The sequence below is a fragment of the Lissotriton vulgaris genome, chromosome 2_1 (genome assembly GCF_964263255.1).
Source record: "Lissotriton vulgaris chromosome 2_1, aLisVul1.2, whole genome shotgun sequence".
Classification (NCBI taxonomy): domain Eukaryota; kingdom Metazoa; phylum Chordata; class Amphibia; order Caudata; family Salamandridae; genus Lissotriton; species Lissotriton vulgaris.
In genome coordinates, this window is record NC_141687.1 from 249,192,477 (window position 1) to 249,210,183 (window position 17,707).

The window sequence follows — 17,707 nt, forward strand, 5'->3', positions numbered from 1 at the left end:
GATTATGGACGGAGGGCAGAACAAGGAGGTTTTAAGGTTTCCTTTCATGGTAGGGGGGGCCTCTGCCTGGGTCAGCTTAGGGGGTTCCTTACAGAATTACTAGATAGACACACCCCACCACCTTCAGTGGTTATCTTACACGTGGGTGGCAAAGATTTGGTTAAACTGGGCAGGAGGGTCCTGATGGAAGAGATGATCTCAGCAGTGAGCTGGTTAGCAAAAGTACGCCCAGGCTGCATCATGGGCTGGTCTCAGATGATTCCTAGGCTGCAATGGAGAGGAGGGGATTCTATCAGGGCATTGAATCACTCGGTAAAGAGGATCAATAACAAGGTAGAGAAGCTATTTTGGTCACCTCAATTACAGAATATCCCTCATGGGTGCATCTGGGGGGAACACTTCTATTTACAAGATGGGGTTCACCTGACTAGGGCAGGCAACAAATTACTGGCAGAGAATATTTCTGCATGGCTGGGTGGTTTGTCCAGGGAGTCATGACCTTTTCTTTTAGGAGGTTGGGGGGGTGAGGGTCAGATAGTCGGTCAACTATGCTGGCCTGTGGCGGTAAGGTCATGATCGGTGAGCAGTTAATATAAGGTCCTTAGGGGGCGTCACCATTCTTCAAATGGGGTCGTCAGGGGGAGGGGCCAATGGTCTCTTCCAGAACTCCAGGGGCAGGATATCCGCTTGGTTGGATGGGTGCGGGGGAATGGGGAGTCACGTTTTCTTTGGGTTGGTTAGCCACCCCGCACGTACACTATGACGTCATTAAACGGCGCAGAGTGAAAGGGCCCTCCTTGAGTAATGGAGTCATGGAGCGTACGGGGGTAACCGGGATGGGGGTGGGGGGAGGGGAGTACTCTCCCGGTAAACGGGCCCTCTGTGCATGCGCACTCGGACGTGAGTGCGTAGCTGGTTAATAAGGATCTGACACCGGTTAGCGACCTTGCTGTAGGCCCATAAGCTAGGATATGCAAAAATTCATACGTAGGATGTTAGATTCTGTTAGGAAACACGCTGTATTATTTTGATATTTTGTGGGTATTTGTAAAGCGCGAGCGTTCGCTCCCAGGGGAGCATCATGGCGCTGGGCGAGTTACGGAGGAATAACTGAGAAAAGTGGTGAATAAAAGATAGAGCTAGATGGCAGCCAGGACAGAGGAGTCTGATAGTTTGTAGACCCATGTCTTAAGAAGTTTCCTGAAGTTGTTCTCATTGTTGATGACTCTGAGGTCAATGGGTAAGGTGTTCCAGGCTTTAGCTGCCAGAACAGTAAAGGATTTTCCTCCCCTGGTCTTATATTTAAATCTGGGGATTTGGACAAGGTTAGTCCCAGAAGATCTCAGGCAGCGCGAAGGATTGTAGCGGTTTACAAAATAGCGGGGTCCTGTATTTTGCATGGTTTTGTGGACTGTGAGAAGCAATTTGAAAAAGATTCTTTTGTGCAGTGGCATCCAATGAAGTGAATTCAGGGCTGCAGATGCAGATGACCTTCTGGGGAGTTGTAGAACCAGTCGGGCTGCAGCATGTTGTAGACTCTGCAACTTCCTGAGGGTGGATTTTTTCACCCCAGCCATAAGGCCGTTGCAGTAGTCAAGTCGGGAGAGTAAGAGGGCTACCGCGACTGACTTTCTGGCTGCAATTGGGAGGAAATCAAAGAATTTCCTCAGAGATTTTATTAGTCCAAAACATCGACCGGCAGTGATCTTGACGTGGTCGTCAAAAGTAAGGGAAGAGTCAAATTGTACGCCCAGATTTCTGGCTGATGTAACTGCACTAGGAGGAGCCTCGGAGCCTGTGGGCCACCAGTCTTTGGGGGAAAAAGAAATATTCTTGCCTATTGGGATGATCTCTGTCTTTGCGCTATTGCATCTAAGATGATTAGTGTTTAGCCATACAAAGACATCGGAGAGGCAATTTTTAAAGCGGAGCTCTGCGTCCGTACGCTGTTTGTCGATGGTGACGACCAATTGCGTGTCGTCAGCGTAGGACGTAACCAGAATGCCATGTGACTCTATCACAGCTAAAAGGGGTGCCATGTAGATATTAAAAAATAGGGGGCTCAATATGGACCCCTGGGGCACTCCAGATGTGATTGGTTTTTCGCTGGAAAGATATGGTCCTAGTGCTACGGTCTGGGACCTGTTTGATAGGAATGATGAGATCCAAGCCAGGGCTGAGTCTGTCACGCCGATCTCTCGCATTCGATTGATTAAAATAACGTGCGAGATGGTGTCGAATGCCGCTGTGAGATCCAACAGGATGAGGACAGCTTGCTTGCCCTCATCCTGTAGGAATTTAATGGAGTCAGCAAGCTCGATCAAAGCTGTTTCGGTCGAGTGACCGGAGCGGAAGCCCGATTGCTGTGGGTGCAGGATGTTATGGGCTTCTGTGAAGGTTTTAAGCTCCTCGTGCACTAGATGCTCCGTGACTTTGCCTAGGAAAGGAAGTAAGGAGATAGGCCGCATATTAGTCAGGTCTGTGGGTGGTTTATTCTGTTTTTTCAACAGAGGTTTGACAGTGGCCTTCTTCCATTCGGCAGGTACAATTCCGGATGCAAGGGATTCATTAATGATTCCATTGATGTGGGGATTGACTGTATCAATCAGGTGGTGAAGGATGATAGGAGGACAGGAGTCCGTGGGTGCTCCTGATTTACAGGCGCGGATTGCCTTGCTTGTCTGTTGCAAGGATACTGGTTTAAAACTGGAGATATTTGTTAAGGTTAGCCCTTTGATACCTGTCTACATTGCTTGTAATCTAATGTCAAATTTTTGCATATTAATGTTTGTGTAAATATTTTTTCAACAATTTGTAATTTGTTTTCATGTTTTAATAAATACGTCCGGGGGGTCGCGAGACCCCCTGCTTTCGATAGAAACTCCTCTCATGTCTAATTGACTTAATGGTTTGGTGTTGGTGGTGCACAAGACAGGGAGGGGGTGTTCGGTAGTCCCTGACCATAAGTATTATGGGGGAGAAGAACACAAGGGTGAGTGTACACATAGCAGGGCTGAGAGGAGGAGAAGCACCACAGATGAGACAGAGCAACACAGAGCTGGGAGGAAGAAGAGAAGCACACCAGGAAGACAGCTGGAAAATATACCCTCTTCTGGAGTGTGCAAAACAAAAGAAACAAGCATTGGCATAGCCAATAGGTCTCGCCTTTGGAACCGTATAAGTGTTTAGCTATGCAACAGTAAATGTTGTTGCACCAAGGATAATGTGCTGCATAACTAAATACTTATGAGTTCTCAAAGGCGAGACCTATTGGCTATGCCAATGCTTGTTTTCTCTTTGCTTTACCATCCTGTCGGTCTGAGGCTGCTATGATGCGGTTGTTCCTCTGAGGTCCCTGGATCGCTCTGCCATCCTCTCTGTGTGTTGCTGATGTCTTTATGCCCCTGTATGTTAGCCCCCTACCCCGCCCAGACAGTTGGCGTTAAGTGGATGGAGATATGCAGGGAGATGAATCAGCCTCCACTTCATAGTCTAGAATGTGATGACTTTATTCTCCCGACTATGAGCTGGCTCATAAGCTAATTTTTAATTCATGCAGCATGTGCAAAACCAAATAAATCACCAATAAGTAACTTCACTTAGGCACTACAAGACAGCTAATGCCCAAACTCACTCTCTGTGGAGTCTCCTATGACCATAAATTACCAAATGTAAAGAAACATTCCACATTGAATTGCTCTCTCTCAGGTAACACCCCAGCTACTGTCTCCACACGAGGTGGGGCATGGCATTAAAAGTAAAGCCTTTGCTGAAGAGTCAATGAGGTGCTGAGGCAGCAGACGACGTTGCATTGGCAATGGGAAGGAGGAACTAAGCCAGTTAGTGGGTAGTTGCCTGCTGGTGAAAAAAAGAATATGGTATTTTCCAATCTCGTCTGGTGCAGTTTTTTTAGTGTCTTACTGACACTCTTCTGGAGCTGCATTTGCAGTTTAAAAGCACCACGCCCAATCTAAATGATGTGAAACGGCTGTTGATTGAGGGATTGGTAGCGGCGTGAAGGGGCGTTGTTAGGATTTGGAACACACAGATTGTACTAGGGATTGAATCTTGGAGCTTGAACTTGTACTGGTGAATGGCAACGCAATAGACTCTGTGTGTCAGCCAAAGTTGCCCAGGGCAGTTTGATAAGGGGGCAATGGAAAGACATTTTGAACTTGATAAAAACCATTGTGTGTTCTTGCTCGCTGCTGCCGCTGGCCTGCCCAAAATATAATGGACTGAAGTAAAAGACAGCTCTCCTAAAGTATTCTCTGCTGCTTGAGTTTGTTGGTCGTCTACAATTTGTAACCTATCTAATCAAGATGTGGTTGTTGTGTATTTGTAAAGCACACTATTACCCACAAGGGTATCCTGGCGCGGAGGGTTTCATGGCTTTGGTATGGGTACTGCATATCAACATCTCATTAATCAGGACATATATTTGTGCCAATTGTTTAACATACACCCATTTTCAAAATAATATTAAACTGCATACCCATCTTTAAAAAGAATGTGATATTGATTATTTTCCTTCCGATAATGGTCTGTTACCATGGCATAAACGTACAATTCTATAATGCTCCATCTTGAAACATAATCATAAGCAAACTCAATCAATTTGCTTACCTGCTCCCTTTTCCACTTCTACATTAGTGAGACATGCTGCTAAAATTATCTTTCCATATTGAATTGCTATGCGTTTCCCAAAAGATCTTTGAGTAATAAACGGTAGTGCATCTAATGTCTGACCTCTAATGGAGTATAAAATAAAGAATACAGACACTTTGGACAAGGATCAGGTCTTCTCTTAGCTGTAGTTCAAATATTTTAGAGATACCTCAACTGAGCGTTGCATTGGGCTTGAAGGCTAAAATTGAATGCACAAAGCCCTACCTAGAAATGCATAATTTTATTACCCATCCTCATACGGTCTGCTTTTAGTCTGACTCGGTGACCCGAACTGTTACCGTAGCGCTTTTAAAGTCCTATTTTAATTCCTGTACCTAGAAGAGAACATAACATCATGAGTGACTGATGCCAACTAACTATATGCTAATATTCCCACATCTATGAAAGACCTCACTAAGAGTATTTGTTGATTGTTTTCGAATTTTACTTTTGTAAAACGTTGAAAGCAAAACCAATCTGAAATAAAAGTTTACCAGCTTCTTACTTAAGAACTTTAGAACCATGAAACATTACAGATTTTTATTTGGATGCTAACCGTCATAAGTAGTCAAATGCATTTTCTGCGACTCTGAATAAGAAGAATGCAATTTGGTTCCATAGAAGTTCTTGACGGTGCATATTCCACAACGCTTTCCGTGATGCTTTAACTTTACTCAACGATACACAAGTGTTGGAACAAATCTTAGATTCTTTCAGTGAGTTGCAACAAGTGCGGCGAGAAGCAATTAAAGAATATGATCGCAATAAGGACGCCGGTAGACGCTGAGGGCATGTCTAGCGTTTCCCTTGCGGGAGCGAGAAGCAAGGCAAGATAATTGCTGACAGATGGCGCCACTGCTCCCTCCCGCAAGGGAAACTCCAAATGTGCACGAGTGCCCTTAGAGAACAGTGCAAATATGCACAAGTTTTTGCTACAGTGCTGAGCGATGTCAAAGAGGTCTCTCTAAGCAGCGCCGCGCAGGCAAGACCTACCAAGTAGTTGCCTAAAAGTGGACAGTGGAAAGACACCATCAATCTGGTTCTGCTCCAGTGGAGGGGCAGACCAGATATACAACACAAGCCATCAAACAGAAAGCAGGAAAATGTTAGTGACAGTAAAGCCAACCAAAGGTAATAAATGGGCGGGCAGCAAGCTCCTCCAAGTTCTTGGTAAGTCCCCAACAAGTCTTTTGCAGCCACAGTTGCGCTGTCTGGTAGGCTCGACCTAAGGAGTTCTGCCAAAATTGTAAACACAAACTGCAGGGAGAAGCCTGTATATGCTAGTGACCAACAAGGGAGATTGAATGAAGCACAGGAAAGTTTGTACATTCTCATTCACATCCAAAATATAGACCTAAGTACTAAATAGAAGTACTCTGGCAACTCTGGAGGAACACCCTTGTGCTGTACCTAAAGGTGCTCATGAAAGTGACTGATACACCCTTAAGACAGCTTAAAAAAGCCTTTATGACTCTTTGCTTCATGACATTTTCATGATCAAACTGCAATCCACAAGCACAAGTGTGCATTTGATTATTACAATTTAAAATGTTGACAGCAACTCTTCAATGATGAAAGACCATGCTGGTGATCTTCGGGAGTTCTAAGGTAATAAATAAGCTTGTTTTTCAACACCAGCTGCTCACACGTTTTACATTACCACCACTTTCCAGCCTAAAGTAGATTAGCTCAAATGTAGCCTTACAGATTCAAAAACCAATTTCTGGCTTGCCCTCCAGAAGAAATATGTATTGCAGTGCAACTGGAATGAGCGAAGGACTCTGAATGCACCCAAGAACTGAGGCACTGACTGTCACACACTCAATGTTGCATTTGAGAATGTAAATGCGACTACAGTTCTTGAAAAGGTTCTAAGACCACTGCAGGCACCAGGTAAGTACCACAAGTTACCTGAAAACCACTTCAGACTAGGTTGTTGTCCATGAAGGCAGAACCTGTCAAACCGTATATTACTGGGAAAAGCCTGGTCTATGTAACCGCCATTGGTGGCATAAAAGACGCCTGCTGATGTGCTTGAAATAAACTATATGAACAGCAGTACATAAGATCTGCTTTGTAACCTGTACAGAGTGCAACTGTTCCTCTCACCCTTTTTGTGTTCATTAGGAAGAAAGTAGGACACAGGACCTAACAATGTCCATGCATCTGTGCAGCAGCTCTGTGAGGAGGATAATACTGCTGGCTAAGACGCAGGCATGTGTATAAATATTCTGTTTAGGATCTACTGTGTCTGTGTCAAAGGACTAAGTGTGAGAGCCAGTAACAAACAGCCCTATGCCCCGAAGGTGCGGTAATGAACAACATTCAGATTACAGCCAAGTTAGGGGTCTGCACGTAACAACTGGCACCCAGAAAGACTATAAGAATCTATGCCTACTGCAGACTTCTGCTTGGCGACATGACCCTTCCAGCCATAGATCTCCGTGGTAGGACTGGGAGTCCTCCTGCGGAGTGGTGAAAGAAGGCTGATGATGTTCGTGACCATTGGCACGCAAGAGAAACTGGTACTGGAGGGGAGAGCAGCGTGAAAAACAAGGTGTAAGAGGGGATCTTCATGTAATTACTAATTGTGCGAGGTTGTGCAGCAGAACACTGTTTTGGCAGAAATCACACTCCGTAATTTGCACCAGTGGAAGATACATACCCTGCCTTTGGCATATATTTTCTGACCTCAATAAAAAAAAGCAAACCCAGGGGCGTGGCTTGGACGGCAGTGGTAATGGCCGCCTAACCTGATCCCTGCCTCGTAGGAGAGCGACTTTTTTCTCCACCGGAGTGCACCATCGATCTCCTAGTGCAACGGACACCGGATTCGGGCTCCTGCCAACACGGAGCACACTCGGTGAGAAAAGTGGAGCGAAATATGAGCGGGAAGTGCTCCTTTTAGCTCCCCTTCCTCAGCGTCTGTCAGCGCCTCCCACGAGTGAGGGGGCAACCGGCGAGATGCCTCCCTGGACCTGCCCTTCGCCTATGGAAGCTCACAATTCAACAAATGAGACCCGAGGTGAGCCGCTCGCAGCACAGTCCACAACAAGTGCCCCGATGCATATTTGATGCTATTAACTGACTCCGGGGTCTCCGGCTTTCTGCGCCGCCATGCCTGCTCCCAAAATGCCGTCCCGCTCCTATACCACAGCGCATTTGTCATGTCCTGGGGCCGCTGGTCGTGCGGTAAAGCCACCCCGGCCTCACCGCTACTGAATTAAGCCTGTAGGGTGCCCAACACCAAGCATTGCAGATTCCACACACCGAAACGATCGCATCAGAGGGATTCTCCTTGGGGACTTGCCTGACCCCAAAATGGCGGCGAGTAAGACACAATTTTCGTCGCGAAGAACACTGAGCACAGTAAGAGAGGCTCAATCATGTTCTCCTGCATCTGGAAGGCATAGCGACTAACACCTGTGGCACTAATATTGCCAGTGTGCTTATGTTGCAAACATAACAACGGAGTTTCTAACACTAGCACTCACTTGAGCAAGCACCTCTATTTGACTGTACATACACTGCAGCCCAGATCCAAAACTACTGCAGTACTGCATCAAAGAACCCAGTCACCATCCTTGTGCCCACTGTACATGCTGAGCCCCCCTCACTGATACCGGATCAGTAACTAAACATTGCTCTGCCGTCCAGGGGAAATCAGTGGAGTCCCCTATGTTATCAGGTCACGCCATCTTACTCCGAGGGGTTATACCACAACTGCCACCATCAACAATACTACGGAGGAATGGAAAGAAGACCGGGTGTGTACCCTAACTCTACTCTGACCATTGGAAATCGGTAACACGATTCGTAAATAGGCGACACGCTTCTCGTGCTATAAGCACCCTACACCCAAACCGTGTCACTTCTGGTACTTTCACCCAAACCAGTGTCTAAACCTAACTGCCGCTTTAACCCAACCACTCCCTTTGGATCTGGCCCCTCCGCCAAACTGGAAGATCTCCGCCCCATCACTAGCCAGCAACAGAAACCCAACAAAATGGCAGAGAGAGAGGACAAAAAGAACAGCAAGAAGGTGCGACCTGAACCATCCCTATCGGAATCACCCATCAAAATGAGAGCGGACATTAACAGCACTCTAGAAATGATCCTCAAAAAACTGGCAGAGGTGCACGATCTTTCCAAATCAACGAGGAGCAACACAGACACCATGCAGCTTGAACTTACTGCAATTAGGGCAGACATGAACTCTGTACACAAAAGCATAGATGAAGCAGAACAAAGAATAAGTGACGTTGAAGACAAAACCAACCTATCAGCCAAAACCATTTTACAACTCCAAAGACCGACCGACTCCCTCAAACGACAGTATGCCGAATTGGAGGATAGAAACAGGAGGGGAAACGTTCGTATTTTAGGAATTCATGAAAACGCAGAGAAGGATGCCGATTCCTGCGTATCTTTCCTGGAAGCATGGATCCCGGCGGTAACAGGTATTTCTTTCCATCATGAACTTGAGCTTGATAGGGCGCACAGAGTACCAACCGTCATCCCTCATGGATATAAGGGTCCTAGACCGCTGATCTGCAAACCACTTCGCTACCAACACACCAAAGCCATCCTGCAATTCGCTAGACACAACCACTCTGTCACCTAGGAGGGCCACAAAATCACCTTCACTCAGGACTACTCCAAAAACACGGTGGAGATCCGAAAAGGCTTCCTGGCCCAAAGAGAAAAACTGAAATCAAAAGGATTGCAGTTCTCCTTTGCTGGTCCGGCGAGATTCAAGATCATTATCAACGGCAAACCTCGCTTCTTCTCGGATCCTAAAGACTTAGCGCAGTGCCTGGAAGACTCCCAACCACAAACAATGGACCCCTCCATCAGCGCGACAAATAAACGAAAGACACTACAAACCCAAACACGGTAAAGGTTGAGCCGATCATCCATTGAGCCTGAGGATCTCCGCCACTTCCAGCATGTCCACCTCCATAAGTACTAGAGACAAGAACCCTTCCGGTTAAGGGTGATGTCTCGCTTGTTCCCCACTTATAGGTGGATCACCTACATAGGTCTGTTCTAATACGTATCCCATATACTTATTCCTTTTAAAACGTTTCCGTTGTAATCACCCGACTCAATATCCATGTTGATCATCACCACCAGGTAGGACCAAATATTACCCGCTTTTGTGCCTCACAGCACGCCTGTCGATTGTCCCTTTACAGTTGCATGTCTGAACCGGAAAGTCCAATATTAGAGAGTTAAGAATTGAAACTGTTGTTATCTCCAAATGGTGAGGAAAACACTCCCACTAGTGACTCTTGCATCATCATTGAACTCTGTTATTCTTCCTCTAGTCATATAGGCCGGTAGAATGTTAGCTTTGTACTTATCTAATATTCATAGCCAGCTATTGTCTGTTTAGTATTTTTGCCAACTGCCTAGCAGTGATTTGTTAGAATGACTAGTATTGTTGATATCTCCTGTTATACCTACACCTAATGATTCATCCTACGTCGAGCTTGGACGGTACTGCCGTTGCTGCTTCTAAGTTCTAGTTCTGGGGGAGGAGGGAGGGGCGGGCAGGGTGGGAGATGGGAGGGAGGGGAAGGGGAAAAACTCTTCTTGGATTGTTTCAGTATATTTTTTGTATTCTTTTCTTTTATTTTCTGATGTCCATTTGCTTACAAAGGTACAAATTCCTATAAAGCCGAAATGTCTCATTGGTTGCTCATCAAATACTCTGGAAGTCCTTTCTTAAATCTGGCGATTCTTATCGCCAATCCAGGCCATTTCCCAAATCCAATCTCACAGTAGTCATCAATACAGTAGGATTATCAAATCGCAAGCAACACACAGCAGACCCATGACCCATACCAAGTCCATTTCGGAAGGCCTTAGCGTTGTCTCCCTAAACGTCAAAGGACTCAACCACCCGGTTAAACGGAGAAAAGTCCTAGAATATCTGGCCAAATCCAAGGGCGACATTTTCCTTCTCCAGGAGACCAAACTGTCAAACGATGACGCTGAATTTATCAAACACTGGATCGCGCACACTCTATGCTCCCCGGCTGTGCACAAAAAGAGGGGAGTCCTCACCCTTATTGCAAAGAAGTCCAATATCTCCATAGTATCACACACCCAGGATACCCATGGTAGGTTAATCATGGCACACCTTCTAAAGAACGACGACCATATCCATGTATTGAATATCTATAGCCCAAATGGTGATGATCCGATCTTTTGGGACTCACTCTCTCCTATACTAGAAGACATCCCACAGGATGAATTACTTATCATTGAGGGGGGGACTTTAACCTACCTTTAGACCCAGTAATTGATCGCCAATCATACTGTATTTACCACCCCACTCCTTCACACGACAGTTTACAACGCCTCATCTCCAAATTCAACCTACAGGATTCGTGGCGATTGCAACACCCAGACGGTCGTGATTACACTTTTTACTCGCCTCCCCACAATTCCTATTCCAGAATCGATTACATCGTCGTCAACCGTCCTTTCACACACCTCATTGAAGAAACCAGTATTGCACCCAAACTAGTTTCTGACCACTCCATCACACAAACCAAACTAGTATGCTCCAGATCCGTTCTTCCCCCGAAGAGATGGAGATTTAATGATGATATTTTCTCCCAACCAGAAAACAAAAAAAAGATCGAAACGGCCATACATGAATACCTCACCTTAAACGATACTCCGGGTTCGGATGTGGCAATTGCCTGGGACGCTCTTAAGGCCACTATAAGGGGAGTGATTATTAGCATCCGAGCGCAAACAAACAAGAAACTAAATCAAGAACTCATCACTCTAGAGAACGACATTAAGACTCTAGAAATATCTCATGCGGCTGATCTCCAAAACACATTGATTCTGAATGACCTCACTAAAAAGAAATACGAATATAACGCAATTCTTAGCAGAAGAACTTGGATCAATAAATGTAAGGCCTTGAAGGTATGCGAGGGCAACAAAGCTGGGAAGCTTTTAGCTTCCTATCAAAAACATAAGAAAAGGCAATTTAACATTGCCTCAATTAAAGATCAAAACAATATCATCCAAACTAAACAGAATCACATTATTCACACCTTCAAGTCCTTTTATGAAAACCTCTACAAGAATAGACTAGACTTTGATACACAGGCATGCTCTGCCTACCTGAACTCTTAAAGCCTCCCAAAACTTAATGATGCTGATAACTCTAAACTAAATTCCCCACTCACCCTACAGGAAGTCTCGACATCCATTAAAACCCTCAAATGCAATAAAGCACTGGGCCCGGACTGCTTCACAGCCGGATTCTACAAGGGACTCAACACATATATTAGCCCAACTCTACTAAAGTTGTTCCAATCCTTCGCCTCAAAAAAAGGGGTAACTAATTCAATGAGTGAGGTCACCATTATCATACCTAAAGAAGGAAAGGATCCTCTTCTGACAAAAATCTACCGGCCAATATCATTAATAAATCTGGACTGTAAGATCTATGCAAAAATTCTCGCGACCAGGCTGAACTCATTCTTCCCTAACTTGATTAGTCCATCACAGGTTGGCTTCCTAAAACATCGCATGTCTAATGATAACCCGAGACTCCAATGCCATGTCATAGAGAAGGCCAAGGCGGTTGCTGCTCCCACCGTGGCTATTACACTAGACGCGGAGAAAGCATTTGATAGAGTATCTTGGCTCTTTCTTAAACAGTGCATGTCCACCTTCAATCTAGGAAACACCTTTATAGACATGGTAATGGCCTTATACCTCTCCCCATCCGCTCGTATTGCCATAAATGGCTAATTGTCTGAACCATTTACCCTGGAACAGGGAACAAGACAGGGCTGCCCCCTTTCCCCATCACTCTTCCTGATGGCGATGGAACTTTACTCGCCAACATTAAAAAAAATGATAAAATTAAGGGTGTGAGATTTGGCGATACCTGTGTTAAATTAGCCACCTAGGCGGATGACATTCTGATTGTATCTGAATCACCGGAGTCCTCCATCGCCGCATTGATGTGCACCATTGAATCGCATTCCACCCATTCGGGATATAAACTCAATCGGGATAAATCGGAGGTCAAACCATTAAACATCCTAGCCACCAAGGATATGTTGGGAAACTCAGGTCTCTGCTGGCAATCAGGGTTTGTAAAATACCTGGGGATAGAGTTTGGGGAGTCCCTTATGGAAACTCTTCAGCAAAATGAGAAGACAACTCTAGCTAAAATCAAAAACCAACTGGAAGGATGGTCCCCTCGCTTCATCACTTGGTGGGGCAGAGTTGAGACCATCAAGATGATGATCTCGCCTCTGGTGAACTATCTAATTTCCATGCTTCCTCTAACCCTTACCCAAGATTTCTACCACAAACTAGACCAAGTACTTACTAACTTCCTATGGAAAGGGAAAAAGGCGAGGATCAGCATTAAAAAACTACGTTTGGATAAATCTTTAGGAGGGGTCAACCTACCAGACTTTAGGCGCTACGAGCCCACCTTTCTAGCAAAACAAGGGGCCCACAGGCTGGCTCCCACGGTAGACTACACCCCTGTTTGGCTGGAAGTCGAAATAGCGATCCTTGACGGCATCACCCCGGCTGCTGCCTTTTCTACCAACTTAAACATGTTAACCCACACCAAAACAATATTCCGGAATACAAAAGCGGCACTTCTTAAAATTGATAAACTTCTAGAACATAGCATTCGCTGCTCAGGTTGGGAAACCTTATGGAATAATCGACATATATTATACAAAGGCAAACCACTATATAACTCGCAGTGGGTAAAAAAAGGCATCCTCTTCCCACACCAACTATTCGGGGGTCATACTCTATTTCGTTCAGGGACTTGCAAGCTACTTATAGCCTTGCGCCACTAGAATTCTACACATTTTTAAACATAAAAGCTGCACTCTCCAAGGCGAAACTGTCCCTAACACCCCCCTCCCTCCCAACTTACCCCGCTAGGTTAAACGGACTAGGTCACCAGGTGTCCTATCTCTACAAACTCAGTCGCCCCCCAATATTCCAACCTAACCGCACCACTCACACAGTTCTGGTCCGCTCTTTCGTCTAGGCCGATCTCAGAAGCGGATTGGACCAATACCTGGGTATCTTGCAAGCGACACAAAATTAGCCCTACTTTATCCCAAACCAAATATTGGCTCCTCCACAAAGCCTTTTGGACTCCGGCGCATCTGTACGCGCATAACATCAGCCCAGACGACTTTTGCTGGAACTGTAAGCGAGCAGAAGGCAACTTAGCACACATAATACTACAATGCGACTGTGTAACCTCCTTCTGGGACAACATTTTTGATTTTATTAAAAAGCTTCTCTCCATTACTCCGGCTAGAGAACTACCGTACCTGGTCCTCGGTTTCACCCAAGATCCCTCCCTCAACGGAGTCAACAGGACATTACTAGATCTCCTACTCACAGCAGCTGTTAAAATAGTCCTTAGCAATTGGAAGGACACCAGCAAAGCTAACTTTGCCTGCTGGCTCAAATGGGTAATTAGCCCCCGAGGAGCGGATAACATAGCTCTACAACAGTCACCTTGGCGCCCTCCTAGGAGAAGGATGTGGTCTACCCTTGACAGTTATTTTAACACCCATAAACCGCCTTAGTTATCTTCACCCCCCTACACATTTGTCCCGAACTGACAACACCATGAAACCAGCTGTGTGAAGTTACCCTATTACCATTGTTCATCCTGAGATCCTGAGCTCCAACCGCATAACTTTACCGCCTCTTGTTCTGTACTATTTCACATGCTACCGATGAAGACTGTTGTAAGCAACTCAATTACATCCATCCACATACACTGACCAATGTAATATATATCTTTTTGTACCCTACTTTACGTTAAATATTATTATCCTTTTTGCATTATTGTACTGTCTCTATTGTCGTCCAATGTATGTTTTATTTGCATTTTCATTGATACTGAAACACCCAATAAAAATTATTTGAATTAAAAAAAAAGCAAACCCAAAGATGACTTTGCCATGCAGCTAGTAATGGAGTCTGCTCACCAGGGGCGGGAAGGATAGGGGAGGAGACTGTCTTGTCTTAGCTGAAGTTCCTTGTGGGTAGAAGGATACAATACTTGACATGGAAAAAGCGGAGGGTACATTTGTACTATTGGCTCTAACTCATGGAGATAATCTCATGACAGCAGCTTGAAAACCAGATGCTGTCCAAAGCTCATTATATTCAATATATTTTCCATCAATTCTACACATAATGTACTTTTAGAGTCATCACTCATGATGGGAGTTAGACGTGTTGTGTCTTAGTGCATAAGCAGTGTGTAATTGTGTTGCAGCAGAAACAAACCCAGAAGCAGCTATTATTTGCAACATCCGTGGGTACGCCCTTCCCGCTAGTATATAACCAGCTGAAAGTAACTGCACTTTACAAGGAAAGGCTGTAGGTGCACAAGCTTACATAAGTACACAAGATCAAAGCCCTTTCAATGACTTCCAATTTGTCATACGTTTGTTGGGATTTGTAGCTGAAATGAAATAACGTTGATGGCAAAAAAAGTTCCAATTGATAAGTCAACATTAAACCTCCTTGTTTGCATGAATGAATGGATCGACTTCTTGCTAACCACGCCATAGTGAGTGATACAGTCTAAAGAGTGAATTCTTTACTCCTGTACTTGAGGCAAACATGGCAGAAGATTTTCCTGTGCCAAGCAACCAGCAAAACCTACTGCTTTGGTGCCCACTTCTAATGTAATATGAAACAACTGAATTCAGAATTGGAACAAGGCGTTTCCCTTTTGTTTTAGTTTGTGAGAAGATCAGGACTCAAACATCCTACTGGTGAGAAACTGTGCAGTCTCACCTGTAAACTGTCCATTTGCTGGGGTAAAATGCGCAGGAAGTCATCTGGCAGGTTGCCTAGTAAAGGGGGATTCCAGTTCCTGTAACGTCTCTGTGTCTGCGGGCAACTGGAGCTCTGTACATCAATTCTGCAGTCCAAAAAAAGGCAGGGTCAATTGAAGCGAACTAATATCTAAAGAGAAAGAGCAAACTGTTGAGAAAAAGATCCTTGAATTAAACTCCCTTGAAGAACATTCTGACCCAAATATATCAACACTAATCAAGTAAAGATAGAAAACTAAGTTAGTAACATCACCATAAAACTTTTAAGACATTTAGTACTGAACATAAGGCGTTTTGACTAATCATTTTGATTTTTCTGTTCAATGAAACCAACTGCTATTGAGCTTGCATATCGACTAGTAAAAACAAGAGGCACAACATTAAACACAAGCTAAATCAGAGGCAGGTTCAAGTAAGAACTCATCACCTATCCAGTAACGAAAGTCTCCCAAGGAAAGGTGCTCTCCATGATCCACACTCTTGAATGTATTCCTCTCCAGTGGTGGGACGCTCTAATCCTTTCCAAGCACTGCTGTTAATGCCATTGTGCTCAATAAAGTGGTAAGGAAAGTTTCATTAGAGAAAGTTTCGCCTTAAAAAAAACCAAGCCCTCTAATATCTCAGCCATCCATTTTCTGTTTCAGCTTCTAAATTCCCAGGTAGGAAAAGTGATGCTGGATTTGGCAGCATACACGGTCTTAGAGCTACCATGTCACCATACCCAGTTAAAAAGACTACTTCGTGAGTGGGTAGAAGGCAAAGGTCCTCTTCTGAAGCGTGCGTCTTCACCTCCACTCGGACCCACCAGGATACTCTGAAACCAACCACTCCCCTCCTTGAAATAAATCAATCAGGATTTCGGCACAAACCCTGTGTGGTGAACATGCCAAAAGTGAGCCATGTTCGCCACTTTGTTTAACTTTACATTTCTCCTGGCAAAAAGCAAAATAACAAATATTGAACATTCTGGGCTGGAAGGGAAAGAATGGAAGATTTTTTTACTTTTTTAGTTGAAGTTTTTTTTTTATTTGTTGACCCAAAAATTGTTCCCAGTAGCCCATATTCCTTCAGAGCCTGAATAAAATTATAAATGTAAGAGTGGTGGCAAAACGTGGAATCCATTATGGGAAAGAAGGCTGGCAGGCACGCCAAAGTATTTTTCCACTTCTTATAGTCCCAAAGGATACTGTGGTCCTGCCACTGGAGGGCTCTCAATTCTAGGAGTGAGGAACTCAATACAGACCCATCATGGCCCAAACCCATGCCTTAGTTCCATATCTAAAGCTCATGGTGCAAGCCAGCTTCAGAGTCAAAAGCAGTGATTACCAACACCTTGTGCCCTCCACCAATCCTCTTTCTGTATGCAGGTTACCACTAACAGGCGCTCCGGTTTGGGGCTACTCACCTTAAATGCTCGGTTCTGCACAGCACTTTGAGGAGATGCTGAGATACTTCATACATTTTGCCCTTTCTCAAAAGCCATCAATTATTCTTCCAAGAAGGATTTTCTGCAGAGCTGCGGTAAAAGGTTTTTATACAAGTGGCACAAACATGGCTCAATTCATTTGTTTTCTTTGGAATGTGTCCATTGGTGTTGTGCTTTTATTTTTACTTTCATTAGATGGTTATTTTGTTATACCAACAAATGTTTGCAATTATAATAAACAATAACACAGAGGCTCGCTTTCCTTTTATATGTTACTAAATTAATACTTAATCTCTGCTGCCATTCAAAGGATGAGGCTCGCTAGCAAATTTCTTTTTTTATAGTGTGCTTTTTCAATTAAAAAAATTGTGTATTAAACAGTTTCCTAAAGTATTACCGATAGCAACTTCGTACATAAGAATTTTGCATTTCATACAACATTTTGAGTTTCAAAGGAGGTTTCTTCTTGGTCTTAGAATCCATCACTTCGGAGGTTTCCCAAACAAAGTTCAGAACTCCATGCTCTGAATGTGTCAAGGCCTGTTTGTCACATTACACATTGTGTAGCTCTCATTACAGGCAGCACGCGAATTTTTTTCCTGCACTGTTGTTTTCTCTGCTCCAGGCGTTTAAGCAGATTTGCTGCGGGCAGCCCATGAGCCTGGATTTTGGAACTCTGACCCAATATTTTAAGAATGATTACTCCTATTTAGACGACACATTAACA

General features: G+C 44.5%; 1 protein-coding gene across 6 annotated transcripts in view; it reads right to left on the bottom strand.

The window, feature by feature from the left end:
* The window catches only part of CUEDC1 (CUE domain containing 1), a 673,926-nt gene that overhangs the window by 165,273 nt on the left and 490,946 nt on the right, over nucleotides 1-17,707 (bottom strand). For all 6 annotated transcript variants that reach the window (XM_086954843.1, XM_086954846.1, XM_086954848.1 and 3 more), the window contains one exon: nucleotides 15,514-15,640. In XM_086954843.1, the coding sequence (XP_086810969.1) occupies nucleotides 15,514-15,640 (127 nt within the window). The remainder of the gene's footprint in view (nucleotides 1-15,513; nucleotides 15,641-17,707) is intronic.